This window comes from Trematosphaeria pertusa, assembly GCF_010094035.1.
Source record: "Trematosphaeria pertusa strain CBS 122368 unplaced genomic scaffold BU26scaffold_5, whole genome shotgun sequence".
In the NCBI taxonomy this organism is placed as follows: domain Eukaryota; kingdom Fungi; phylum Ascomycota; class Dothideomycetes; order Pleosporales; family Trematosphaeriaceae; genus Trematosphaeria; species Trematosphaeria pertusa.
Genome location: NW_022987216.1, coordinates 1,754,199 through 1,779,519, shown reverse-complemented (window position 1 = coordinate 1,779,519; position 25,321 = coordinate 1,754,199). Strand labels below are relative to the sequence as shown.

The 25,321-nt window shown below is 56.6% G+C and overlaps 8 protein-coding genes across 8 annotated transcripts; 5 read left to right on the top strand and 3 right to left on the bottom strand.

Moving 5' to 3' along the window:
- The first annotated feature begins 96 nt into the window (after positions 1-96).
- On the top strand, positions 97-2,084 carry BU26DRAFT_517899 (glycosyltransferase family 62 protein). The gene is made up of 2 exons (XM_033828687.1): positions 97-1,605; positions 1,664-2,084. The coding sequence occupies exons 1-2, from the start codon at positions 514-516 to the stop codon at positions 1,682-1,684; spliced, it is 1,113 nt and encodes a 370-aa protein (XP_033686189.1). The 5' UTR covers positions 97-513; the 3' UTR covers positions 1,685-2,084.
- On the bottom strand, positions 1,805-4,966 carry BU26DRAFT_539634 (FCH-domain-containing protein). Its single transcript, XM_033831517.1, has 7 exons — positions 4,635-4,966; positions 4,559-4,585; positions 4,270-4,454; positions 3,869-4,211; positions 3,742-3,822; positions 2,564-3,692; positions 1,805-2,505 (listed from the first exon to the last, which is right to left on the bottom strand). The coding sequence occupies exons 1-7, from the start codon at positions 4,680-4,682 to the stop codon at positions 2,117-2,119; spliced, it is 2,202 nt and encodes a 733-aa protein (XP_033686188.1). The 5' UTR covers positions 4,683-4,966; the 3' UTR covers positions 1,805-2,116.
- A 240-nt stretch (positions 4,967-5,206) lies between these two features.
- BU26DRAFT_517897 (P-loop containing nucleoside triphosphate hydrolase protein) lies at positions 5,207-7,292 on the top strand. Its single transcript, XM_033828686.1, has 5 exons — positions 5,207-6,014; positions 6,060-6,297; positions 6,342-6,542; positions 6,624-6,808; positions 6,876-7,292. Exons 1-5 carry the CDS (start codon positions 5,347-5,349, stop codon positions 6,976-6,978), a joined length of 1,395 nt encoding a protein of 464 aa, XP_033686187.1. The 5' UTR covers positions 5,207-5,346; the 3' UTR covers positions 6,979-7,292.
- Positions 7,059-8,498, bottom strand: BU26DRAFT_517895 (uncharacterized protein). Its single transcript, XM_033828685.1, has 3 exons — positions 8,233-8,498; positions 7,601-8,172; positions 7,059-7,512 (listed from the first exon to the last, which is right to left on the bottom strand). The coding sequence occupies exons 2-3, from the start codon at positions 8,151-8,153 to the stop codon at positions 7,151-7,153; spliced, it is 915 nt and encodes a 304-aa protein (XP_033686186.1). The 5' UTR covers positions 8,154-8,172; positions 8,233-8,498; the 3' UTR covers positions 7,059-7,150.
- Positions 8,499-10,694: 2,196 nt separating this feature from the next.
- On the top strand, positions 10,695-12,157 carry BU26DRAFT_563123 (glycoside hydrolase family 132 protein; the record flags this gene model as incomplete). Its single annotated transcript, XM_033833122.1, has 3 exons — positions 10,695-11,607; positions 11,655-12,055; positions 12,107-12,157. The coding sequence occupies 3 exons, from the start codon at positions 10,695-10,697 to the stop codon at positions 12,155-12,157; spliced, it is 1,365 nt and encodes a 454-aa protein (XP_033686185.1).
- Positions 12,106-13,110, top strand: BU26DRAFT_277728 (uncharacterized protein). Its single transcript, XM_033821476.1, has one exon. It carries the CDS (start codon positions 12,326-12,328, stop codon positions 12,950-12,952), a length of 627 nt encoding a protein of 208 aa, XP_033686184.1. The 5' UTR covers positions 12,106-12,325; the 3' UTR covers positions 12,953-13,110.
- A 671-nt stretch (positions 13,111-13,781) lies between these two features.
- BU26DRAFT_277929 (uncharacterized protein) lies at positions 13,782-22,310 on the top strand. The gene is made up of 3 exons (XM_033821478.1): positions 13,782-14,052; positions 14,112-14,583; positions 14,634-22,310. The coding sequence occupies exons 1-3, from the start codon at positions 14,007-14,009 to the stop codon at positions 22,126-22,128; spliced, it is 8,013 nt and encodes a 2,670-aa protein (XP_033686183.1). The 5' UTR covers positions 13,782-14,006; the 3' UTR covers positions 22,129-22,310.
- On the bottom strand, positions 22,310-24,900 carry BU26DRAFT_277725 (uncharacterized protein). Its single transcript, XM_033821475.1, has 5 exons — positions 24,726-24,900; positions 24,335-24,643; positions 24,110-24,261; positions 23,558-24,028; positions 22,310-23,497 (listed from the first exon to the last, which is right to left on the bottom strand). The coding sequence occupies exons 1-5, from the start codon at positions 24,789-24,791 to the stop codon at positions 22,492-22,494; spliced, it is 2,004 nt and encodes a 667-aa protein (XP_033686182.1). The 5' UTR covers positions 24,792-24,900; the 3' UTR covers positions 22,310-22,491.
- Positions 24,901-25,321: the final 421 nt, after the last annotated feature.

Genomic DNA, 25,321 nt, shown 5'->3' with positions numbered 1-25,321 from the left:
AAGCTCTCCGTTACCCCTTCATGACTTGACGCGCTATTCTGGCCGCACCTCGAAAGCCAGGGTTGGAGACGTTCGATACTATGAGCGCGGCTGTAACGCTACCTCCTAGAGGGGCAGTTATCGTAGAATATGGCCATATCAGGTACCACCGTTATTGGCGCACGGACGTTGAGGCTCCGGTGGAAACGTGCAACATCGCCTACATACCAACAAGGGCGAATTAACCCCCCTCACCGTCTCTCCTCGCATCCGCCCCTGCAACTCGGTGCTCTCTCCTCTGCGCTGCTCTTTTGCGCTGCCCGATAGCGCTGAGGCGACCCCCGAACGGCGCGCCGCCGCCGCTTGCTGACGACTCGGAACTTTTTGATGAGCCAGCTTGGCTTCTTCTCAACTCCCTACGAAACACCACCCACGCGTCCCAAACCCCGACGCCGCCCCTCTCCTCTTCTGATGCGCCACTCGTAGACTTCTCTTCCATTGGCAACCCAGGTTCGCCTCCCTTCTCCCGCGAAAATGCCCACTCCACGCTCGTTACGCCGCCAGAACCCCATTACCTTCGTCCTTGCTGGCATCCTCTGCATCGGCTTCTTCATCTTCTTCTTCTCCAGCAATGACACCCCTTCGGTGTCGGCGCACTCGGGCTCCCGCCAGATGGCCTCGAATGTGCTGTCCCCGCCCTCGCTGCCCTTCCGCAAGTCGAAAGCGAACGAAGCGCAGAAGCCCCCGCCCGTCATGCACTACTACATGAACAACGTCACCCAGTCGCGGACGCCTGCAGAGAACGAGGAGAAGGTCCTTATTCTCACACCGCTTGCGCGATTCTACCAAGAGTACTGGGACAACTTGGTCAAGATCCAATACCCCCACGACCTCATCTCGCTCGCCTTCATAATACCCAAGACGAAAGAGGGGAATGCTGCATATGCGGCATTGCAGACCCAGGTCACCAAACTGCAGAAAGGCCCAAATAAGAAGCGCTTCGCGAGCGTCACGATCCTCCGCCAGGACACCGAATCACCCCTCCAGTCGCAGAACGAGGCGGAGAGGCACAAGATAGAGAACCAGAAGTCGCGCAGGGCGGCCATGGCGAAAGCGCGAAACTCGCTGCTCTTCACAACGCTCGGCCCGACCACCTCCTGGGTCTTTTGGCTCGACGCCGACATCGTCGAATTCCCGCCCACCATCATCCAGGACTTAGCAGCGTACGATGCAGACATAATAGCGCCAAACTGCTACCAGCGCTACTATGACGACAAGAAGAAGGCCATGGACATCCGGCCCTACGACTTTAACAACTGGATAGACAGCCCGACGGCGAAGGAGCTCGCCGCGAAAATGGGCAAGGACGATATCCTGCTCGAGGGATACGCCGAGATGCCCACCTACCGCAGCTTGATGGCTATGATGTATGATCCAGCTGCGGACCCGGGCACCAAGGTCAAGCTGGATGGGGTGGGTGGAGCCGCGCTGCTGGTCAAAGCCGACGTGCACAGAGACGGCGCCATGTTCCCCGCCTTCTCATTCTACCACCTGATCGAAACAGAGGGTTTTGCGAAAATGGCTCACCGATTGAACAGGGAGAGCTACGGCCTCCCCAACTACCTTGTGAGACTGCTATTGCTCTATTTCCATATGCACTGGGAAAGCTAACAATAGCATGCAGGTATATCACTACAACGAGTAGATTTCTCGCCGGGGACTTCTCTTTCCTTTAGAGTGAGTGTTCTCACTTTGGCGATCATTGGGCGGCGTTCTGCGGTGCGATGGCGGGCATTTTCTATTTCTCGATTTCTTTCGTCTCTTCCATTGATATGCGCGTTGGCATGTTCTATCAGATGTATTACATAGGATAGCTGTTTGAATCTCGTTTTACACCGCCGCTGGCTAACGGTGCGGCCGCGAGCCGGGTAGGAAGCTAGGAGCTTCTCGAACTCATTCGTGTGCTGAGATGTAGGAACGGAACGCTCTCAATTGAATCAATGCTTCCCATTCAAAACATACAATCGACTTCTATCGAGGATCCATACAAACGAACGCCTTGTACGCCATGCCAAAGAAGCTCATGCTCTAGAAACCAAATGCCAACCCTCTCCCCCAATGATGCTTTTGCCATTGATCAAACCTGCTGGAGATAATTCGCAGGTACACTCCTCACCACACCATCCTTCTCCACATCTGCCCACCCATCGCCAGCATCCATATTAATTAGCACGAACCTCTCTCCCTCCGCCATACTATGCTCGGCATCGCTCTGCGCGGTGTACTCGTACATGGCTTCGACGTACTTGAGTTTCTTGGCGCCACGCTTGGGCGCCACGGCCGGGCCTTTCTTCTTGCCCGCCGTGGTGGCCGTGGTGACGCTGCCGGCGAGGGAGGCCGACGATGCGGAGTAGGTGGAGTCAGGGCGGTTGGAGGACGGGGGTGTGAGGGGCATGGTTTCAACGTAGGAGGCGGGGACGAGGCCTTCCTTGGAGCCGGCGCGGACTTTGGTCCAGCCGGAGCCGTCTGCATAGGGTGAGTACGGCACGTCCTGGGTTAAAGAGAATGTAGATGAGGCACTTACCATCCGGTTCCAATATAGTTACATCGCGGCCGTCGGGTACAGTAAGCTCGCCATCGCCGTTTTGCTGGTATGCGTAAAGCATTCGGCCCTTCTGCTCTGTAGACTTCGATGCCGGAGGAGGAGGCAGGTCGGGATCTTCCTTGACATACTGCGCGGGAGGTGGAGCGACGATGCGGTTTCTCCTGGGGGCTGCTACGGCAGGTTTCTTCTCCGCGGGAGGCTCTTCTGTTGTTGGTGACATGCCGCCAGACACCGACCGATGGGCGGTAGCTGAATATCCCGAACTAAGGGTGTTCATCGAGTTTACGGTGTCGCTCCGACGTATCTGCGGCATATCCGACGCCCCACCGGGGGAGCCATTAGCTGGCACTGTGGTATGAGCTGACTTTTGTCGCTCGTCCTTAAGCTTCTTCTTCTCTTCCTTGCTCTGTTCGCCGGGACAGTCCGCTGGGACTTTCAGCTCGCATTTGCTGTGACATGTGTATCCGCAGTCTCGGCAATCGAAACCTTTGGCAGACAAACCCCATATTCTGTCACCGCAGAGGTCGCAATTTGTCGGTATCTTGAAGGTTTGAGACTTGAAGTTGTGGTTCCTTGCGCCCAAGCTCAGATCACCAACGGCCGAGGTGATTGTCGCCACTTCCACTTCCCCGCTCACCTTCTGTCGCTCCACTTCATGCATGCTCTCCTGAAGGGAAAAGATGGCACGAACTACTTCCACTTCATCTCTTTTATCTTTGCCCTCTCGAATGTTCTGCCGCACCTTCCTCGCATTCTCCACCTCCTTCCTCTTCTTGTCTAGGTCGCGCCGCTGGTCTGCCAGTGATGCTTTCGTTTTGATGAGCACATTCCGAAGGAACACTGCTGCAGCCTCGTCTGTAGCAATGGTACCGTCGTCAAGCCACACCGGACTAGGTTCGAATTGGAAATCCGGAGGCTCTTGCCATGGACCAGCGTTGTGTCGAACAAACATCATTGAGTCGAGCAAAGGGTTATTTCGTGGAATCTCCGCCGATAGATGTTTGAGGTAGTCGGTGCTCCGTGATAGCGTCTGTGTCTCTATCTGAGCAGCAATCGACCATAGGGAGTTGAGCTTGTTAACTCGGGTCTCGGAAAGGTCTTGCAGGCTCTGTTTCGGGAATGAGAAGGGCACATTCATGGTGGAGAGCCAAGCTTACATCAAGGAGCTCAGGAACGTACTCATGGTAGTACATCTCCTTTTGCTTGTTCGTTACGTTTATGTTAATAATATAGGTGTTCTGCACCAGTCAGCGATCGGGGGTATAGCAAAGACAAGCGCAATACCTTCACGTTCCGCATCTCTCCCTGCTGTTGTTCGAAAGCGTTTCGTGCTTTTTGTTTCCCGTGGTCGAAAGCACTATCGATCTTCTTCCTACGATTCTCCACCTCCTGACACACGCTGTCATACTTGCCCTTCATTTTCCGCAGGTCTGCGTATGTAGAATCGCGCTCCTTCTCCAGCTTGGCAGCGTAGTCTGCATGGTATTTCCGTAGCTCTTCGTACCGCGCGGCGAGGCCCTTAAGGGGGTCGGCGAGATTGGTGATGAGAGCGCTGGCGAACTGTTCGTGTTCCGAGGCTCGAGACTCTAGTGTCGATAATTGGACTCCCCATGTTGTCATAGAGGCACTGCGGTTCCATCCGTGTTAGCAGAGAGTCCTCGCTTGGGACACGCGGCAACCCGTACCTCTCCAGCGAGCCCGGGGTGACTGTCGGAGTGTCGCCAACGCTCAAACTGCTCGCCTTCCTCGCCTTCTTCTCGTAATACTTCTTCGCTAATGCACTAAGTTTTGCCGAGTATTCCTTCTCTATGACGCTTCTTTCTCGGTAGAACGACTGTATGTCGTCCAGCCAAGCGATGCCGCCGGCCACCTAAACTCCACCACATTAGCGTTGGGGAATATATGGCATGGAAACTGCAGTCGGTGGGGTTGCGCAAGGCCTCGGGGGCGATAAAGGGACCGCGGGAAACGTACCCAGGCATTAACGTTCTTGAAGCCATCCTGTGCAGCCGTGTCAGTCGAGGTTCCGCGCTTGGAGTGGTTCCAATACCTTCAATTCAGCTCCGAACTGCGGAGCGATGTCGACTTCCATGCTCATGAGGACAGTTCAGGAGCGACGCCTAGTATAGGGCAAGACGGCGCACCAACCATGGAGAAAATGACAGGGCGTGGAGTACGGTGGTGAAAGCCGGCGCGGAAAGCGTTGGCGGAGACCGGGTGCCCAATTGGTGGGGCGCGTTGGCTGAGGGCAGCAACGGCGGGAGTGGCGGTGCGCGCCAAGACCTCCGCCGTGCTTCCGATTGTGGTACTGCGGTCAAAGTAAGGATGATAATAGCTCCCCAGCTCTCTGCGACTGATTTGGGAGAGGCATGTAGCACCTGGGCAGCGTGGTAGGCCCTAGGCAGCACTTCATCCTCTCCGTCGCAGCTGCTGTTCATGCACGCCGCTGCCCAATGCGGCCTAGCGTGTCAGCCACGGGACCCCTGCCTGGTGTTCCCCGCCGTCTGAGCTCTTGAATTTCGATTATTAGCTTTGACAGGCGCGCAACCTTGTCCCTCCTCCTTCACCTACCCAGGAGATTTCCGACGTGGACTCCTTTGCCGCTCTCACGAAATTCTCTTCGCTTTGCCCGCTGCTCGAGACTCTCTGCTAACGGCATTGCGCTCAGCTTCCAGCTCCCAACCCTCACCTTCGACAGCTCGCGACCTCTCCGCTGACCGTCGAAAAGTCGCTGAAGGCCCCTAGCCTACCCAACACAAGACATGTCATCTACTGAGGCTGCCGAGGAGAGCACTGTGGCTCAGGCCCAGGTGGACGGCAGCGGCCCGCCAGGAAACGGCTCTGCGCTACAGGAACCCGAGTTCAGCGTCGAGGTCAAGCTGGCAGACCTGCAGGCCGACCCGAATAACCCGCTGTTCTCCGCCAAATCGTTCGAGGAGCTGAACTTGTCTGAAGAACTGCTCAAGGGCATCCGGCAGATGAACTTCCGCAAGCCGTCAAAGATCCAAGAGAAGGCGCTCCCGCTGCTCCTCCTCAACCCGCCCACCAACATGATCGCGCAGTCGCAGTCTGGTACCGGCAAAACCGCCGCCTTCTCCCTCAACATTCTGTCTCGAATCAATCTGGGCCTCGTCGCTCCGCAAGCCTTGGTCCTCGCACCGAGCCGAGAGCTCGCCCGCCAGATTCTGGGCGTTATTACACACATGGGTCAGTTCATCGACGGACTCAAGACACTGGCTGCTATTCCGGATCCCACGAGGCGGGGCCAGAAATACGAAGCCCATGTTCTTGTCGGCACACCAGGGACTGTCACCGACATGATTCGGCGGCGACTCATCGATTCGAGGAACATGAAGATCCTGGTGTTAGACGAGGCAGACAACATGCTGGATCAGCAGGGCATGGGCGAGCAGTGCACTCGTGTGAAGGGGTAGGATGGCTCCTCTCTATTCCGAACATATGCTGACTTGAATAGTATGCTGCCCAAAGATATCCAAACGGTCCTCTTCTCTGCGACCTTCCCGCCGCACGTCATCAACTACGCCAACCGGTTCGCGCCAAATGCGAACGTGCTGACCCTCGCACATGAGGAGCTTACAATCGAGGGCATCAAGCAGCTGTACATCGATATAGACAAGGATTCGGACAAGTTCGCGACGCTCCTCAAGTTCTATGGTCTCATGACCCAGGCATCCTCCATCATCTTTGTTCGGGTGAGTAAGCCCTCCTAAATGTGCGCTCCATACTGATTCGCTAGACCCGCAAAACCGCTGAAGAGCTTGAGACTCGCATGGTCGCCGAAGGACACAAAGTCGCGCAGTTGAGTGGTGCTCTAGAAGGCCCGGAGCGTGACCGGATCATCGACCAGTTCCGGACAGGCGAGGCAAAGGTTCTCATCACGACGAATGTGCTGGCACGTGGCATCGACGTTCAGTCCGTTACTATGGTCATCAACTATGTACGTTCGTCCCTTCCTATTACCCCTCGAAGGTCTCCGAGACCCCGCATACATGGACCAAATCATGCTAATGCACGATAGGATGTGCCCACTATGGCAGACGGCAGGACCGCAGATCCGGAGACCTATCTCCACCGTATCGGCCGTACCGGCCGGTTCGGACGCGTGGGTGTCGCCCTGACCTTCGTCCATAACAAGGCTAGCTGGCAGCAGCTCCACGATATCGCCAACTACTTCAAAACGGACCTGCACCCTATCGACACAAGGTACGTTTTGGTTGTGAAGAACCAATCCCGGAGGCCTTCAGCTGGCAATGTTTGCTAATGTTCACAGTGACTGGGATACGGTTGAGGAAATGATTCAAAAGATCATCAAGAGCTCCAGGGCTGGCAAGAGCACGAAGGAGATGACGTCGGAGATTACCGCTGGATCATGAGCGGCATTAGCACACGAGCCGAGCAGTTAGATCACGAGCAGAATACGAACGGACGAGGGCATGAACCATATGAAGACATTCAGGATCAATAATCCTCACTCAGATAGATATGGAAAATTCGAGATACCCCTCCCAATATGCCCGAACGCCGATGCAGATGCGTCCTCTTTTTTCAACTCTCAAAAGCCCGCGGTGCGATAGCCAAAATAACAACCAGACTACTCAATATCAGAGCGCCCGCGACGGCACTGACTACCAATATGCTGCCCCTACTGGCGGGGAACTTGCCCCTTATAACGTAGTGCTGGGCCTCGAAGTAGCGGTGGAAGCCGATGAAGAGGATGACGACAGAGATGCCGATGAAGGTTGCGCCGAGGGGCTTGCCGACGTGGCGGAGGCGTGCTTGCGGGGTAGCACTGGGGTCGGAGGGATTGGAGGGCGCGATGGTGGTGTTGAGACGGAAGAGTTGGGTTACTGCGATGCCGATGCTAGCGAAGGAAAGGGAGGTGCGGAGCCAGGCGAGGAAGGTGCGCTCTGTAATCCATCCACACTGTTAGCGCCGAATCGACTCGTCAACCTATGCCCGAGACGGTAGAAGGGGTACGGGAAGGGAGAGGTATACCTAGAGCTAGATGGTCGCGAGCTACAGACCCTTTATTCTCCAACTCCACACTGCCGTATTTTTCCAACCACTTCCTCCACCTCCCGCCCTCCCTCCTTACCACCTGTGCCGCCTCTCTCTCCGCTTCCGCCGTTCTCTCCTGCGTGCTGCCTGTCTGCACAGTCCCCGTAGTGCCTTCCTGCGCCGTTGCACTATCGTCCGTCCCTGTCGCATTCGCACTCTCTTTCGCCGCTATACTCGGACTTATACTCTGGTAATCATTCTTCGAGTTCCCCTGCGCGTGCCTCATTATGGGCGCGGACTCGTCCGCTGAGCTGGTGGCGGCATCTCTCTCGCTGAGTTCTTGTTGTCGGCGGAAGCTGCGTTTGCGGGAGCCGGAGGCCATGAAGGGTTCGCGAGGTTCGGAGAAGCTGACGCTCTTTCGATCTAGCGAGTCGCGCGTCGTCGGTGAACTGGTGTTTGTAGAGTCGTGGGATGCGCTGCTCTGGTGTTCATGTGCGCTCACGCTCACGCGGCCTCCCGCATCGGGGGCAGCTGCTTGGCTGCTGTCCATGGCCTTGGTGCTGTGGCTGCTGCATGGTGGGCGTTAGCCAGGGGCCGCGAATCTCGAATGATAGGGATTGTCGTCTAACATTGCTGAAAGAGGGTGCGGAAATGCACGATGTGGTTGTAGTGCGAGATTCGTGATCGCAACCTGGGTTGACGCAATATGCGGGCAAGCTTCTGCTTCCCCCGCACAACAGCACTGACCTATGGGAGCTTTATGCTTCTGGGCAACGGCGTGCAGGGTGTGGGTTGCACAAAGGTGAGCACATAACAGAAAGGAAGGCTATCGATATTTCAGTATAGATGAATGAATGGGACGTTTAAGAGCTTGGAAGCTGTGGCTTGGTTAAAGAATGGACTGCTCTCGGAGAGCGCGAAGGTTTGGAGCGACGTTCCGATGATCTACTATGTCGCTCTAGCCTCTTTAGTGCGACCATCGTTCTCGAGAGCTGCTCGGAACCTTGGAATACCTAACTATGGCGTATTATGTAGACGTAAAGGGCGGACGAGTAAGTCTGTCGCGTACATATTTGAGTATGAAGGGAAACCTGGCTGTCAAGCGCCAGAGCGCCTCCTGCCGTCTTTCGGCAGAGAAAGACGACTGGCATGCGAACTCTCTTTTCCTTACTAAGACATTTGCTAAAGTTGACTGCCACGTTCACAGTCCCTCCCGGCGAGAGCTCGTGTGAGTGAGACCGTCTCGGAGACAACGTGCCAAAGAACATGTTGTGCTGTGGCAGATTGGCGTCAAATCTAGTTTAGCGTGTTACTCCCAAGGTCACCCGCAACCTCGGCCCCCGCAACGCTCTCCAACTCCTCTTCACACCGTCTCAGATCCCATCGCTTTAATCAATCACACTCATACACATCACGACTCGGCTTCGCTCCAACGCTCGCTTCTTTCAAGACGAGCGGACGACGGTACGACGGTAAAAGTACAGGGCTGATGAAGTGCGACCTCGAGCCACCTTCGCTTGGAGCAGGTCGCTCCACGCTTCGAGCACCGTGCCGCAAAGCTGATTGCGCTGACGTGGGCCATATATATACACACACGAGTATCACTCACCACGCCCAGGAACTTCGCCGTAGGATCAAAATCACAGTGGGAGAGGTTCCTGGGGAACGTGCCAACCTCGTGCTTTGTCGCTGCACACAAGCGCCGACTGTTTAAGCGGGCGCTTGGTTGAACCTTAGTCAAGGAAGCTTGAGACTCTCCGTGGCCAAGCATTACCCTCGTTCGCACTTCGCCCGTGCTGTGTGAAAGAGAATTGAGAGTACTCTGCGAGCAGATCTCAGAGCCTGGGCAAGGCGGTCACGGCAAAGTCCCAACCCTCAACCACCGACGTTCTAGGTTACGACTATTCATAGGGGGGGAGTGGTCTAAGATGCGGCCATAGACTTCGCCACATTGTCCATAGTGCCAACATTCCGCAGATGCATGCCGAGAACGAGGAATGTGGCACGTAGGGATAAACACTCCCGTAGGCGGTATAGCTTCAGGAACCGTACTACCCCAGGTCGTGGTACAGAGCGGTGCGCAGGAGATGGCCCAAGGCCCATTCGTGGTTTGACAGATTTCTCGAAGTCGCCGCGGGCGATGACCATGCCCTAGACCACCGACAGCGAATAGCTTGCGATGCGACTTGACTGTGCCGCAAACACACCGCTTGCCGCCCGCTATACTTGGCTCCGGCGCGACCTCTTTGGCACAACGTAGGTGGCACAGGAAACCAACGAGCGGCTGTGTTGGAAAGTATAAATGAGAAGCTAACGGGCTGCGTGCTCAATGCAACGGTGTGACAAGCCTATAGTCTGTTAAATCTTAGTTTCCCCCGGACGCAATTCAGCTCCAGTCTCTCCTTTTTTCACTCCCAATGCCTCTCTGATTCAGTCATCACCAACAATCGTCATTACAAACGATCTAGTCACTCATTTGCTTTCCCAAAGCGCGAGTCCTACAACGGTGCTCCGGCTTCACCCACACAACGCCGTTTTCCCTTTCCCACCGCCTAATCGCATCGCGAAGACTCTCAAAGCACGAAAGTAAGCCAGCTCGCATTCCACGCCCTTCACCACGAGCAAAACTGCAAACGGGGCAAGCGCGAGCTGTCGGCCCTGCCTTGGCGCTGAATCCGCAAATTGCCAAACAAACTCGCACCACCCCCGCCTCCTCGCCCTCGTCCTCTCCTTCATACCGCTCACACGCTGCGATCAGGTCAAAGATTTTCTTTATCGCGGCTCCACGCCCCTTCCTCCTTATTGTTTCCGCCACTCTACCCGGAGCGAGCTATCTCCAATTCACTCCTTAGGCGACTCAGTATATCATTCCTGCCGCTTCCGCTCATTCCACCGCAATCCTCGACGGTTGCGACAAGTGGCTGCTTTACGAGGCGTTATCAAAGCTACAACAAGCTTTTGCGAGCGTCATTTGAGACATAAAGGTCAGTCGCTGTCTGCTTCCAACGCGTCGCATCACTGGCTACGTACGACACAGAGGCACCCGCGATTACCCTCTCGATACACCACTTGGGTAACAGCGAACGTCAAAATGAAACTACTCGCCGGCATCTTCGCTGCGGCGGCTCTTCAAGTCGCGGCCCAGCCGCATCGCCACGCGCATCGCCATGCACCGCAAGGCGTTGTTAAGCGCGAGCCGGACTCGGTGACCAATGTCGTCTACGTCCCCGGACCAGTCGTGACAGTGGTTAGATATGAGCTCAACGGTCACGAGATCTCTGAGGCCGAGGTCCGTCAGGGCATTGCCAACGGAACCTTCACCTGGGGCGACGATGGCGTCCTCTCCTCGTCGGCTCCGCCTGTTGCCGAACTTGCTCAGGCAACACCGGCACCAGAAGAACCGGAGATGCAGCCGCAGCCGAATCAAGACCCCGTCCCGAGCGAGGCTCCGCCCGAGAACACGCAGCCCGTGGAGACGCCAAGCTTGACTCCAAGTGCGCAACCTGAAGCAGCAGCACCCTCGTCTTCACCAGGCTCATACCAGCCAGTTGATCAAGACGGAAATTGCCCTGATTGCGACAAGCCTTTCCCTAACGGAACGATTTCGTGCGACTCCTTCCCAACCGGCTATGGTGCAGTCCACCTCAGCAACGAAGGCTTGGGTGGATGGACCGGTATTCAAGATCCGGTGGATACGGGGGCTAACGGCTTCGACAACATCATGACCGTTCCCAAGGGTTCGTGCGACGATGGAACCTGTTGTACATCGGGACGCTTCTGCTCCTATGCCTGCCCCAACCCGTACCTCAAGATGTCGTTCCCGAGGAAGCAAGGAGCGACTGGCCAATCCGTGGGTGGGCTTTACTGCAACAACGCCGGAAAGCTCGAAATGGCCGACGGCTCTATTGGCAATACTCTTTGCGGCAAAGGATCTTCTCACATGAAGGTCAAGGTCCAGAACAAGCTATCAAAGCCTGTTTCTATCTGTCGCACCGACTACCCGGGTATGTGTCTTCACCTAGCCGAGCGCGTATATACTCACATTGAGCAGGTACCGAATCTGAGACCATACCATTGACCGTTCAACCCGGGCAAACCGGTGAGCTGGCGAATCCAGACCAGAGCGCGTATTATTTCTGGCAAAACGCGCCTACGTCTGCGCACTACTATATCAACAAACAAGGCGTTCCGGAAAGCGAAGCTTGTACCTGGAACAGCCAGAGCAACGGCGCGGTCGGAAACTGGGCGCCGCTTATCTTCGGGACTTCCTTTGACGACCTTCGACAGCATATGGGCTACACAAGCTTGAAGCAAAATGAGCTTATCTGGAATGACCGCGCAGATTTTACGGCCACCTTCACGGGCGACGGGGTCACGAATCCCTGCAAGTTCGTTGGTTCCACGGGCGAATTTTGCTCTGACGGCAACTGCGGTCATGACGTGAATTGCACGGTAAGCCCAGCTCAACCGTTCGCATTGAAAATCTCTCTGATTCCGAAATAGGCTGCTGTCAATGACGGCAGCACCCTCACTCTGGTGTTTACCGATGACTAACCGCCAGTTACACCCCATCTCCTCGAGCCATACCCATTTCGGCCCTTTTCTTTCTTACTTCATTTCTTATCCCCTCCCGGATTTTTGACACCTCCGACGATTTTCAGCGCATGGGCTATTCTACATACGTGGATGTTGGTCAATACTTGACTATGTCGAAGAGTCTACATGGTGACGGGCTTCACTATCGAACGGATCTCGACGGATTTTCTTGGAACAATTCGGATTTGCGAAAAGTTTGACTACGATATCCTATGCGAGCATCCAACTTCGATCATGGTTTCCGACATCATCTACGGATCTCCTTCGATCTGTAAGCATTTTCCCTTCTTTGCACATACGCCGCAGGACTGCCACACCTGCCAAACTGCCACCTTCTTCTTCTCTTCTTTGTTTCTTCTTTTCGGACGGATGGGCAAGGGCATGGGCTTCGAGGGGTGTTGGAAGGGGAGATGGGAGCTGGAGGCTGGTGCCAGTTACTATGATGACATGGTTTTGAAATGGGGTTTACGGGTCGTCGACGGCGGTGGATGGTGTTGGGTATCGCCTTTTCGGATTGCTGTCACGGGGGTGTTTGCGGGTTCGCTGCTGGGGATGGACGGATTGCGGACGGATCTCGGGACTTCTCGACGACGGATGACGGTCAAGGTGAACCTTTTCAGGCGGGCTGTCGACCACATTGGTCTACACATGAATGGATGGTGTTCATACCCTATTGCTGTCTCATGTTCTTGCAGGATAGAACTGACCAAACAGCTCCGCAACAGCACATCTAAGGTAAGCAGGCTCACATAATGGTACTAACTGAAGGGCTTTGGGACAGCACTCCGCCAAACACGGGCTGTCGAGCCTCACTATAAGCTTTAACTTGCTTCTTAGGCCATGGCCCTTAGATGCGCTTCCATGTTCGTCAAACGCCGGAAAAAAGCTTGCTTCCACACCATTATTGCATATGCTGCCCCTTTGGTTAGTCAAAGGAACCTCGGGAGATTCCACGCTGACTCGGATCCGCTTTCCGCCTAGACGCCTCCAGCAATGCCCCTAGGAAAGCCCGCAGCTCCTCCAAAGGTAGGCTCCCCTGCTGAAGCCACCACTAAGCTGACGAAAAGTCTTAACAGCCGAGCGAGTTAGAGGGTAAGCAGCTGGTTAAAGAAGAACCCCTGATTAAGATTACTCTCTGCGACTTTGAGTGTGACCTCGACTCAGGAAAGATCGCGTCCGACGTGCCCTCTGCCAAGAGCGCCTCCTCCTGGTATACTGTCACGCTGGAGAAGGGAGGAAGCTCTAGGAAGCGACAGCCAAGCAAGAGAAGGTTGTCGTCTACCAACGAGTCACACGATTGGGCGATATTAGATGTCGACGAGGACCTCGCTCTACCGCAACCAACCGTCGCCCTGCACATCAAGCTAGAGAAGAAATGTCCGATCTTACAATTCGGCCGATAGATCGCGGGGTTGGTTCTCATCGTGCAGGGTTCGGGTGCGGCGGTCTGTACAGTCCCGTTAGCGAAAGCTGATACGAGTCGGCCGACGTATCGCGGTCATGGTACGGAGTACACTTGTATGATTCAGCAATCATCGCGTACCTGCTTCTATGTACCATTGCCGGTTGTCTCGTCGGCAATGCGCTTTCATGAAGGATGACCGGCCGACGCAGGTAAAACGTGATTTGGTGGAGTGCAGCGCCCCATCTAGTACTTTGGACGCCCTCAGGATTCTCTTTTGTGCGCGCCGATCTTCATACACATCTATAGAGGCGGCTGAGAGTCTTGTTGTCTTCTTCTTGCGGTCGAGGGCGCCACCATTCAACCTGATACTACGCCCGAGACGTGCATTCTTTCGCGTAAGCCATGGCTGGAAAGCACGAGCCACAGCCAATGGCCATCGTGGGGATGGGTAGGTCGCTCGGCAGCAGAGCAACTGGTCTCGATCGGTCGCTAACGCACCGCCGTTAGGGTGCCGCTGGGCAGGGGGCGTTCGTGACGCGCCGGGGCTCTGGGAGTTTCTGATCAACAAGCGATCCGGCTACCAGGACTGGGCCGCGCCTCGCTTCTCCGCCAAGGGCTTCTATCATCCGAACCCGGAACGACCGGGGACGACTGCAGCCAAAGGCGGCTACGTCGTGACCGAGGATCCGCGGCTTTTCGACCCCGCCTTCTTTGGCATCTCCGGCCTCGAAGCCGAGACCATCGACGCATCGCAACGCAAGCTGCTGGAGGTCGTGTACGAAGCCTTTGAGAATGCGGGCGACACGTGGGAGAGCGTCGATGGAACGCGCATGGGCGTCTACGTTGCCGACATTTCCTCCGACAACTCGTATGCGCAGACGCGCGACTGGGAATATGCGCGGCCGCATGCGACGACGGGGGTGTGCCACAACATCCTCAGCAATCGGATAAACTACATCTTCAATCTGCGCGGTCCCAGGTGGGTGGCCAGATGCGGCAGAAGGAGCCCGGGCTAACGTGGGCAAACAGCGTCACGCTCGACAGCGCATGCACCTCCGCTCTCTATGGCCTGCATATGGCCATACAAGCTATTCGCGATGGCAGCTGCGACTCGGCCATCGTGGCCACGGCAAACTGGATCATGGATCCCAGCATGCAGATCGCCATGGACAAGCTCGGTGCCTTGTCGGCGACCTCGATGAGCCACGCGTTCGACGCCTCTGCCGACGGCTACGCACGCGGCGAAGGCTTCGCTGCCATCTACCTGAAGAAGCCTGAAAAGGCCATAGAAGACGGCTCCCCCATCCGCGCGCTTGTTCGCGGCAGTGCCATCGGCGCCAACGGCCGCTCGAGCGGCATCACCCACCCCAGCGGTCCCGCGCAGGAGGACATCATCCGCAAGGCGTACGAGAACGCAGGCGGGCTGCGGCCCTGCGAGACGCCCTTTCTCGAGTGCCACGGAACCGGCACACGAGTTGGCGACCCGCTCGAGGTGGAGGCGGCGGGGAAGGTCTTCGGGCCAGGACGGTCTGATGCGCGCGAAGACCGCCTGCTGATCGGGTCAGTGAAGACGAATCTGGGCCACACGGAAGGCGCAGCGGCGCTCGCCGGCATTTTCAAAGCGGTGCTCGCGCTGGAGGCGGGCGTCATACCACCAAGCATTGGCGTGAAGACACTGAATCCCAGGATCGACTTCGACACGGCCAAGGCCGAAGTCGTGACGGAGGTGATCCCCTGGCCGAAAGGGAAGCTGCGACGAGCAAGTGTGACGTCGGCCGGCTTTGGAGGCTCCATCGGGCACTGCATTCTCGACCACGTGAACGTCGTGTATCCGGACTACGTCAAGCCGGGCATTGTGGGCAGAGCCCAGACCAATGGCATCCACGAGACGAATGGCATCCACGAGACGAATGGTATCCACGAGACGAATGGTATCCACGAGACGAATGGTGTCAATGGGACGAATGGTGTCAATGGGACAAATGGGACCAACGGAGCTACGCACGCCAACGGCTTCCACCATGCAAATGACAGTGCCCACGTCCGTTCGAATGGTCACCACAACGGATCCACGAAGATAGCACATCTCCCCGCCCGCGTGCCAAAGGCTACGAGAAGGGCCGATCCCGGTACCCGCCAGCTCGTGCTCCTTCCCTTCTCGGCACACAGCGACTCCTCCCTGAAGGCAAACATCGACGCCATGACCCACGTTATCAACCAGCACTCCCTAGCAGACGTTGCTTACACCCTTGCAGACCGCCGATCCAAGCTCACCCAGCGAACCTTCCGCATTGTGAACAAGGATCATGTCACACAGGGACTGCTGGACGACGTCCAAAAGGTTTTTTCCAGCCCGCCTGACGCTCTGCGGCTCGGTTTCATCTTCACTGGCCAGGGCGCGCAGTGGCACGCCATGGGAGCCCAGCTCTTTGAATACCGCGTTTTCCGCTCTGCCATCGAGCATCTGGACCATGTTCTTGGCACGCTACCCGGGGCCCCGTCCTGGACAATCGAAGATATTCTTTCCGGAAATTGCGGTGTGGACCGCGTTCACATGCCAGAGATCTCGCAGACAGTGTGCACGGCCGTCCAGATCGGCCTCGTGGATCTTCTCGCCTCGTGGACCGTCCTCCCCTCAGGCGTCGTCGGACATTCGTCTGGCGAGATGGCAGCGGCATATGCGGCGGGTCGAATCACGGCTGCTGAGTCAATAACAGCTGCGTATTACCGCGGTCAAGCTGTCTCCTGCAACAAGCAGAAGGGTGCCATGCTGGCGGTGGGTCTGGATGTGGATCAAGCCTCTTATTACCTCAATGGTCAAGAGCAAGATATCAAGATCGCTGCTATTAATTCGCCGGGAAGCGTCACTCTATCCGGCGAACAAGAGGCTGTGGAGAAGCTCTCAAAGACCCTTACCCAGGATGGCGTCTTCAACCGGCTGCTGAAGACGGGTGGGAACGCGTACCATTCGCACCACATGGCTGCGCTAGGGCACGAATACGATGCGCTGCTCTCAGATGGGCTGACCCGTCTCGAGAACCTTAGGATGCGCGACGAACGCCAACGATACCCCCACATTCCCTGGGTCTCGTCGGTCACCCCGGATAAGCGCATGCTAGATAAGAGCGTCCCTTCGTCCTACTGGAGAGCCAATCTCGAATCTCCTGTTCGCTTTGCCAACGCTGTTGCAAATATTGTACAGCAGGAAGGTCTCGACATCGGAGCACTCGTAGAGATCGGGCCGCATCCCGCTCTCAAGAGCCCTCTTGACCAGATACTCAAGGCTGTTGGCAAAACTATCCCATACGTGGGGTCTCTGAAGCGCGGGGAAGACGGTCGAAGATCGGTACTGCAGATTGCCGGCTCTCTGTTCGGACTGAATGCTAATGTCGATCTGGTCGCAGTCAACGCGACTGACGAGCGCGCTGGAGGAGAATGGTCGCTAGCACATGGCGTCACCGCAATAGATCTTCCCCCGTATCAATACGTTTATGGACCGGTCAGCTATTACGAGAGCCGGTCAAGTAAGGAGTTCCGCCTCCGCCGCATCTCTAGACACGACCTCGTAGGGTCCAAGCTGGCCGGCAACGCAAAGTTACGACCACAGTTCCGCAACGTCTTGCGCCTAAAGGACCTTCCCTGGCTGGCAGACCATCGCTTGCTCCCCGACGTCGTCTTCCCGGCTGCTGGATACATATCTATGGCCATGGTAGCGGCATCCCAGATCCACGAGGAGTTCCCGGATGCGTTGCCTGTTGTGGGCCATTCGCTTCGCAATGTCAACATCAAGACAGCGCTAAAGATCCCTGAGGACCAGCAAGGGATAGAGATCATCCTCAGTATGGAGCTCGCTGCCACGGCGACTGCACAGACGCCGGCATGGGCCAGCTTCTCGGTCAGCTCTGTCGCTCGCGACTCAGAGCAGTGGACCGAGCACTGCACGGGCCTGGTAAAGGTAGATGTTTCGAACTTTGTGGATGGCGTCAAGATCAGCACAGCCACGGAATCTCGGCCTGCGGATACACGCAGCTGGTACAAGAAGTTTGCAGAGATCGGCTTAGGATACGGTCCAGCATTCCAGGCACTCTCAGAGATCCGCGCAGATCCGACGAAAAACCAAGCCTCTGCGAAGCTCGGTCTCAAGACGACCGCAGGCATCGTAAAGGGGGGAGAGTCCTCTTATCCCATCCATCCCGCCTCTCTGGATGCCATGATTCAGCTTGGCCTCCTCGCCTGCCACGGGGGTCAAACCGATAGGGCAACTACCGCGTTCGTTCCAATCTATCTCTCAGAGTTGCGCCTGCGGACCGGAAACGATCAAGACTGGGGCATTGCTGTAGCTCTCGGAGAATTCCGGGGACTCCGGTCGGCCTACCTCCAATTGCAGCTAGAGAACCAAGCGGGCGACCTGCTCCTCGACATCAAAGACCTTCGTTGCATCAGCTACAGCCTCGAGGACCAGTCTCCTAGGAAAGACCGTGCCAAGGCTTTCGCTAGCCCATTTACTCGTATGATTTACAAGCCGAATTTCCGTACGCTCAGCAACCGACAGGCTCAGGAGCTCTTCCCACCTCCAGCAGAAAATGTTGAAAAAGGACCTCTTCTTGACTGCCTCGAGACCATAGCGGCCTTGATTGCCGTTGATGTGTACGAGACGTTTATCTCCGGGAACAATACTGTGCTGGATACATCCGGAACAATAGGGCACTATGTCGCATGGATCAGAAAATTAGTAGAGGAGACTCCATCAGACCTCATCATCGAAGCCAGGCAGCTCTCTCCTTCCATACGACTTCAAATGCTGCAAGACCGGTACCAGGCCACCAGCCACCTTGTCGAGACGAAGGCTTTGCAGCGCCTGCATGAGAACATGTCGGACATGTTGCAGAGCCGTAGGCCCGGTGAAGAAATCCTGGCGGAGGGCGGTCTGTTGGCCGAGTTTTTTGACAGCAGCCTATTCCTCACGGGTGCACACCCCCAGATTGTTAAACTTTTCGACTCCCTCACCCATGCCAACCCTGGCCTCAGGATCGTAGAGCTTAAGGGTGGGAAAGGCCATACGGCACGCCTAGTGGTGGAGACGCTCAGTAGCATGAACAGCATCAAACGCTACCGAGACTACACCGTGACTGACGTTTCTGAAGCCGCCCTGCAGACGGCTCGAGGCCAGCTTGCTGAGCACCACGATGTCGGCTTTTCCGTTCTGGACATGGAGCAGGGCCCAAAGGAACAGGGCTACCAGCCGATTTACGACGTTGTACTTGCATCGCAAGCTGTGCACACTGCCTCATCCATCGCAAATGCGCTGGAGAATGCCCGGGCACTGCTAAAGCCGGGAGGCAAGCTGATCCTGGTTGAGTTCACAGGGAGCAGTCCATGGGTCGGCCTCATCGGTGGCGCACAAGTTGGTTACTGGCATGGCGTGCACGATGGCCGCATTGACAGTCCCTTCCTAAATGTTACGCAGTGGGATGAAGCACTGCGCGTGGCTGGCTTTTCAGGGGTAGAGCTAACGCTGGAGGATTACCCACATCCGAACACGTACTCAACCGTCCTAGTATCTACCCTCCTCGATACCGTTCAGCACAGTGTCGAGACAGCTGGCCCTCAAGTTGTCCGGCTCCTCCATGGTACGCAAGGAGCACCACCCCTCGTGGGCCAGCTAGCGCGCGAGCTGGAACGCCGCAGTCTACAACCCAAAACAGTTCCGCTTGATAGCACACTGAGCGAGGTACCCCCAAATGCGCGTGTAATTGCCTTCCTTGATGGCGAAAATCTACTACTGGAGGCCGACCGGCAACGTCTCGAGATCTTCAAGTACCTCGCCCACCACACGACGAGCATGGTGTGGTTGACGTCGACGGGTATGACACAGGGGCGCAGTCCTGACGGAGCGGTTGTCGGCGGACTCCTGCGCACGATCTCAACTGAAGCACCGACAGGCCGCTTCTTCTCGATTGATATCGATGCTGATGACTTCAACGTTGTCAGTGGGCTTGACAGAGACGAGCTCGTCCGTGTTGTCGCCGACCTGGAACAAGGACTGCAAGAGGTTAAAGACGTCGAGAGCAGTGACGATCGAGAGTTTGCCTGGCACAGCGGTTGTCTCTGGGTGAGTCGGCTAGTGCCTGAAGCAGCACTGCAAGGGTACGCTGAGCGCCTCCCAACGCCAATAACCCACGGCGTCGAGATGTTGCCGCTTGACAACCAGGGTCCTATGCGTGCCGCTTTCGAGACATCCGGTATTCTCAGCTCGCTCTATTTCCGCCCCTATACCGAGCTCCGCCAGCAGCCGCTGTCGCGTGACTGCATTGAGGTTAAAGTGGCCGCCATGGGACTGAACTGGAAAGACCTAGCGCTCGCCACTGGCCGTTTTGACAGCAACAACCTGTCATCGGAGTACGCAGGTATCGTTACTCGCGTGGGTGCTGATGCAGCCAGTCGCTTTGCCGTAGGCGATAAGGTATATGGCTTAGGCAAAGGTCATTTCGGCAACTATGAGCGCATGCCTGCTTCTCTTGCCCAGAAAGCGAGTCCCGAGGACAACTTGGTCGACGTGGCTACCCTGCCCGTGGTGTTCATGACGGCTGTATACGCATTCGAGCACCTTACGCGTCTGCGCAAGGGGCAAAAGGTACTGATACAGTCAGCATCAGGTGGCGTCGGCCTAGGTGCGATTCAACTAGCGCGTGCCAAAGGGGCCGATGTCTTTGCCATGGCTGGCTCGCCGGAGAAGGTGCGCTTCCTCGTGGAAACAGCTGGACTGCCACGCTCTCACGCGTTCGCCGCACGCGATCCCGCTCAGTTAGCGCACGCTGTGACTGCCACATGCAATGGCGGTTTCGATGTCATCCTTAGCACCGCGCAGGGTGATATGCTCTACGAGACCATCAAAGCCCTGGCGCCGCTCGGACACCTAATCGATATCGGTCGACTGGATGTCAACGATGCCAAGGCCGTGGGGCTCGAAGTCTTCCAGAAGAGCGCAAGCTTCTCGTCCTTTGACCTTGCGCGCGTAGTCGACCGCGACCCGGAGCTAGGCGCAGAGCTCATGGCGGCTGTAGACAAGCATTACCGTGCCAGGCGCATCGGCCCGATCCGTCCCTTGGTCGCCTCGGACATCTCCCAGCTTGATCAAACCCTGCTCGGATTCTCAAAAGGGACTCATGTCGGCAAACTAGTGGTAATATTCCAGAACCCCGACTCGTTGGTGCGGATGGTGCCGGCAACTCCAGCAGCAACCTTCGACCTGGAAGCATGCTATATCATCACAGGAGGACTCAGCGGTCTTGGGAGATCAATTATCCAGTGGATGGGCGATCGCGGCGCGAGGGAGCTAGTAGTTCTCTCGCGTCGCGGACCTGATGCCCTTGAGGCTCAAACGCTCGTCGACGCACTGGCTGAACGTGGTGTGCGAGTCCGCCCCGTTGCTTGTGACCTTTCCAACCCTGAGCAGGTTGTGCGCGCTGTCGAGGAAGCATCCGCCGCCCGGCCGTTGAAGGGCATCGTCCACTGTGCGGTATCTTACCAAGATATTTCCTTTGACAAGTTATCCCTTGAAGGCTGGTGCGACGGGCTTGCGGCCAAGGTGCTCGGCACTCGGAATCTACACGAAGCCACGAAGGATCTGCCACTGGACTTTTTCGTCATGACCACGTCCATTCTCTCGGTGCTCAGCTTCGCGACGCAGAGCGCATACACGGCGGCCAACAACTTCCAGGACCAATTCGCGCGGTACAGACGTCGTCTCGGCCTACCTGCGACAGCAGCCCAATTCGGACTCGTCAACGACGTCGGCCATCTGAGCACCGACAACACCACGCTCGAGCTGATGGCGCGCAACAAGGTTCTAACCGTCCCCGAGAGCTACTTCCTCCGCCTCCTCGAACCCGCTTTCCTCAACCGCCATGACGCTGAGTCCCTTGTACAATGCACCGGTGCTGCGTCGGACCCACTAGCTGCAGCTACCTATGTGACTTACATGGATCCAGCGCACATGGCCGCCAGAGAGCGCGAGGATGCGGAGATGGGCATCCGCAGCAGTACTACCTCACCACGCTGGTACAGCGACGCGCGTGTCTCGCACGTGATGCGTGCCTTTGACGACGCGATGCGGCACAGCGCGAGCGACGAGAACGGGTCTGGAGCCGCGGCTAACGGCGAAGGAGGGGGACGTTCCGCAACCGCGCAGCTGCGTCGCGACTTCAACGAAATCGTTCAGAAGGCGCTCGCTGCGCCTACTCAGACTGACCAGCTCAAGCAGCGCGCGCACGCGGTGGAGCTTGTCACGGGAGGCATCACGGCGACGGTGGCGTCGATGCTGCTTTTGGATCCAGTCACGGTGAACGCGGCTCGTGCAGTGTCGGATCATGGTGTCGATAGTCTCATTGCTGCGGAGCTGCGTAATTGGTTCCATGCGGCACTTGGGTCGAAAATCAGCATGGTTGATCTTTTGGATCCGCGCACGAGTATTAGTGCGCTGGCGGCGAGGGTGGTGGATGGTGCACTTGAGAGGAAGGGTTAGGGTGAGTGGGAAGGGGGGAGAGAGGGGAATTAGGGGAATTACACTCGTTTGATATCGTGTGGGCATGAATTTTCTTATCATATTTGGAGCTAATAGAGTCATGTCTAGAAATATTAGAAATGTGTTTGGACTACTGAGCCACCGGAGGTGGAGCTACGTCTAATGATTTTAGAATGGATAGAGCTACCGTCGTAGTTGCATCTCAGGGATTTCTGGACTCCGTTTTGTGCGTCGTTCCAAGAAACAAAGCGAGGTCCCCATCAATGTCGTCATAATACTGCAAAGAGAGAGCCACGCAAATGTCAGGCTATTTCATTAAGGGGCAAAAGATTAGTCCCAGATTTTTGAATTCGCACGCCGCCACTATTGCTGTTTATTCAGCGACGAATCCAAGCCGGCAATGAGCACCTCCCAGTTGGCATCTGGCTCCTGGGGCGGTGTGAGGAAGAAATCGCTCAAGCCGGATAGGTCCGAATGCTCGAAGGAGGGCCACTGTGTCGTCGCATCGCTGCTCGGCGTGGGCCTCTGAACGGGGCCGGCCTGTATCCGTTCCTCTGCACTCGGTACACGCAGGTTTGGCACCTTGTCGATGAGGCGGGCCAGCGTCTGAGCGCCTACACTCGCCATGTTGCTGACTTCTGCAAGCGTTCGCAACCGCGTGAGCGCGCCGTGCGCCGCCCGAGCGCATCGGTGTCGCGTCAGCTGGGCCTTGCCGGAACCAAGAGGATCGATACGGAGCGTGGTGCTCGGAGGATAGTTTTCGCCGCTGCCGGGGAAATCCGCGTCCATGCAGAGGCCGACAAGCAGCACGGCGGCTTCGAACGTGGGGAAGATGATGCCCGCGAAGCGTGTGTGCGAGCCGCCCAGCATGGCGTGCAGGCTCGAAACGCCGTCCAAGACCTTCAATGCCGCCACTGCTAGGGCTTTCCTTTGCGATGCCAGCAGGACTTGCTTGTATGCGGGGAGGCTCTGCACTTGGCTCTGCTCTCGTAGCAGAACGGGCCGAAAGTTGTAGCAGAGAGAGTCGAAGATGGTCATGTGCAGGATCTGCCTTTGCGGGGGAAGCGTATGTATGCGCGCGTCCCACTCCTCGCTGGGCTCGAGGGCGAAGACGGGTGGTAAGGTGGTTAAGAAGTCGGTGCAGAACTTTTCATATCGCTCCTCGGCTACGGTCGCGTCGTATTCCGTTCCTTGTCGCGGGGTGAAGCTCCGCCAGAAATTCGCTAGACGCGCCTGGATCAGGCGTTCGGAGTATCCTTCGGGTGCGCCTTCGTCGTCGATATTAGGGGAGAGGTGCATGCACGGGAGTGCTTCGGGACTCAAGGCACATGGGAGGAAGGGGATGCGGTCGAGCTGTCTTGAGAGCGTGCTGCATATCCTTTGTTAGTGATGTGCGGTCATAAACAGTCAGAACAGCGATGTTGCATACCTATCCCATATGTAGAGGTTGCAGAAGACTCTACGTCGCATTTCCGTCTCAAGCCCGTGCATGGGGGGCATGGATGGCACGTGGCCTCTGTGGAGGCCCACTCTTTGCGCTACTCGAATGGCGCTATTGAGCGCTTCCCAGAAGGTATTGATTCGTCCTTCGCACTGCGCCCGCAGTCCCGTGAAAGCCAGATGCTGCACGCGCAGCAAGGAGCCCCTCGCATCCAGCCGCACGCATATGGCGGCCAGTTGCTCGGCGATATCGTCACATGCATCCCGGATGTCCGCAAGAAACATACCGCGGATTCTGTCGATAGTGTACGATGGCGAGGGCAAAAACTGCGCCGCGTAGGAGCATATTCTGAGGACGAGCACTGCGAATTCAACATCGAATATCGACGAAAGCGGGCCTAAGCCCCACCATTGCTGGTATCGTGCCAGGAACCATGGAGGGTGCACGAGCTGCTCTATCCTATGTGGGGTATATACGAATTAGCACAGCGCGGCTAGAGCAATTCAGTGGGATTGGGGTTCCAACGAGATGGTTACGAACCAGTGGACCTCGGTCACGTAGTACTGGACCAGAAAGTCGAATATCTGGCGGTCTGGCATGCGTGCAATGTTCTTCTGGATCTCTTCGGATGTGTCTGCCGGGATAGGCCTGTCCTTCGCATGCTGATGAATCTCCTCTTGGCTCAGACCCAACTATGCGCATCGATCAGAACAGATGAGTGATCTTCGAAGTCATGAGGTAAATGAGGAGAAAGGACCGGCTTACCTTGCGCACCAGGGCCATGGTATTGGACTCGCTGTCCTCAAAATACCCAAAGAGCTCGGCAAGTGACTCGCTTCCCTGATTGATCGCCGAGTTGCGCCTCGTGCTCCAGTCCGACAACGCACTGACAGGCTCGCTGCTGCTGCTCCCATACTGGAGCTGGGCAGCAACCGGCTCCGCGGGAACGTCTTCGTTCCGACGGTCCTCCGTCTCCAGCGATGCCCTGGACCCCTGCAGTGCCTGCGAGTGGTAGGCACATTCCTCAGGACGGCGCCGGCGAGCGCAGTGGTTGCATGGGTAGCGACGGTTGCACTACACGACCCAGCATGTTAGCCACCACCTGCTGCACATTTGCGGCACGCAATCGACCGCCTGGTGTAGCGCCGCGACGCACCTTCTGTTTCCTTGTATAACAAGGGACGCACGAGGACACGACGCGCTTTCGACCAGTGCTCTGCATCGTCGACGTATTGGTTCAGAAGAAGGGAACAAGGGATGGGGTTTATAGAGAAACATCGAGGTATGCAGCCCCCAACACGGACCGGCGTGATCTGACTAATCGCTTAAGCGATCTATACCCAGGTAGAATAGAACACCAAAAAGCTGCGGTGGTAGCACTCTTTATCAACAGGGTTTCTAGAGGACCCATCTAGGGACCTTGGAAGCTTTCTCCATTTGTCTAAGCCGCATGATTAGGTTCGTCTCGCCCACGCCTCGTATGCTGCATGGCGGGAACATGCGCCGGACCTGAATGCAGCCAATCACACAAGCCCAAATAAGCGTAAGAGATAAGAACTATTACTACCGCCCTGGAACCTATACCCCGAGTACTGATGCGCGTAACGGCGAAACGGAAGGCCGTTGACCGGGTTCCAGACTCCCTATGGATGAAGGCCCCACCACCGCTACTTTCAGACGGGTTGCATTGCCTAGTTGAGTGGTACATGCATTCACGCGGCATATGGCCTGCTGACGGGCCGCCCTTACCCG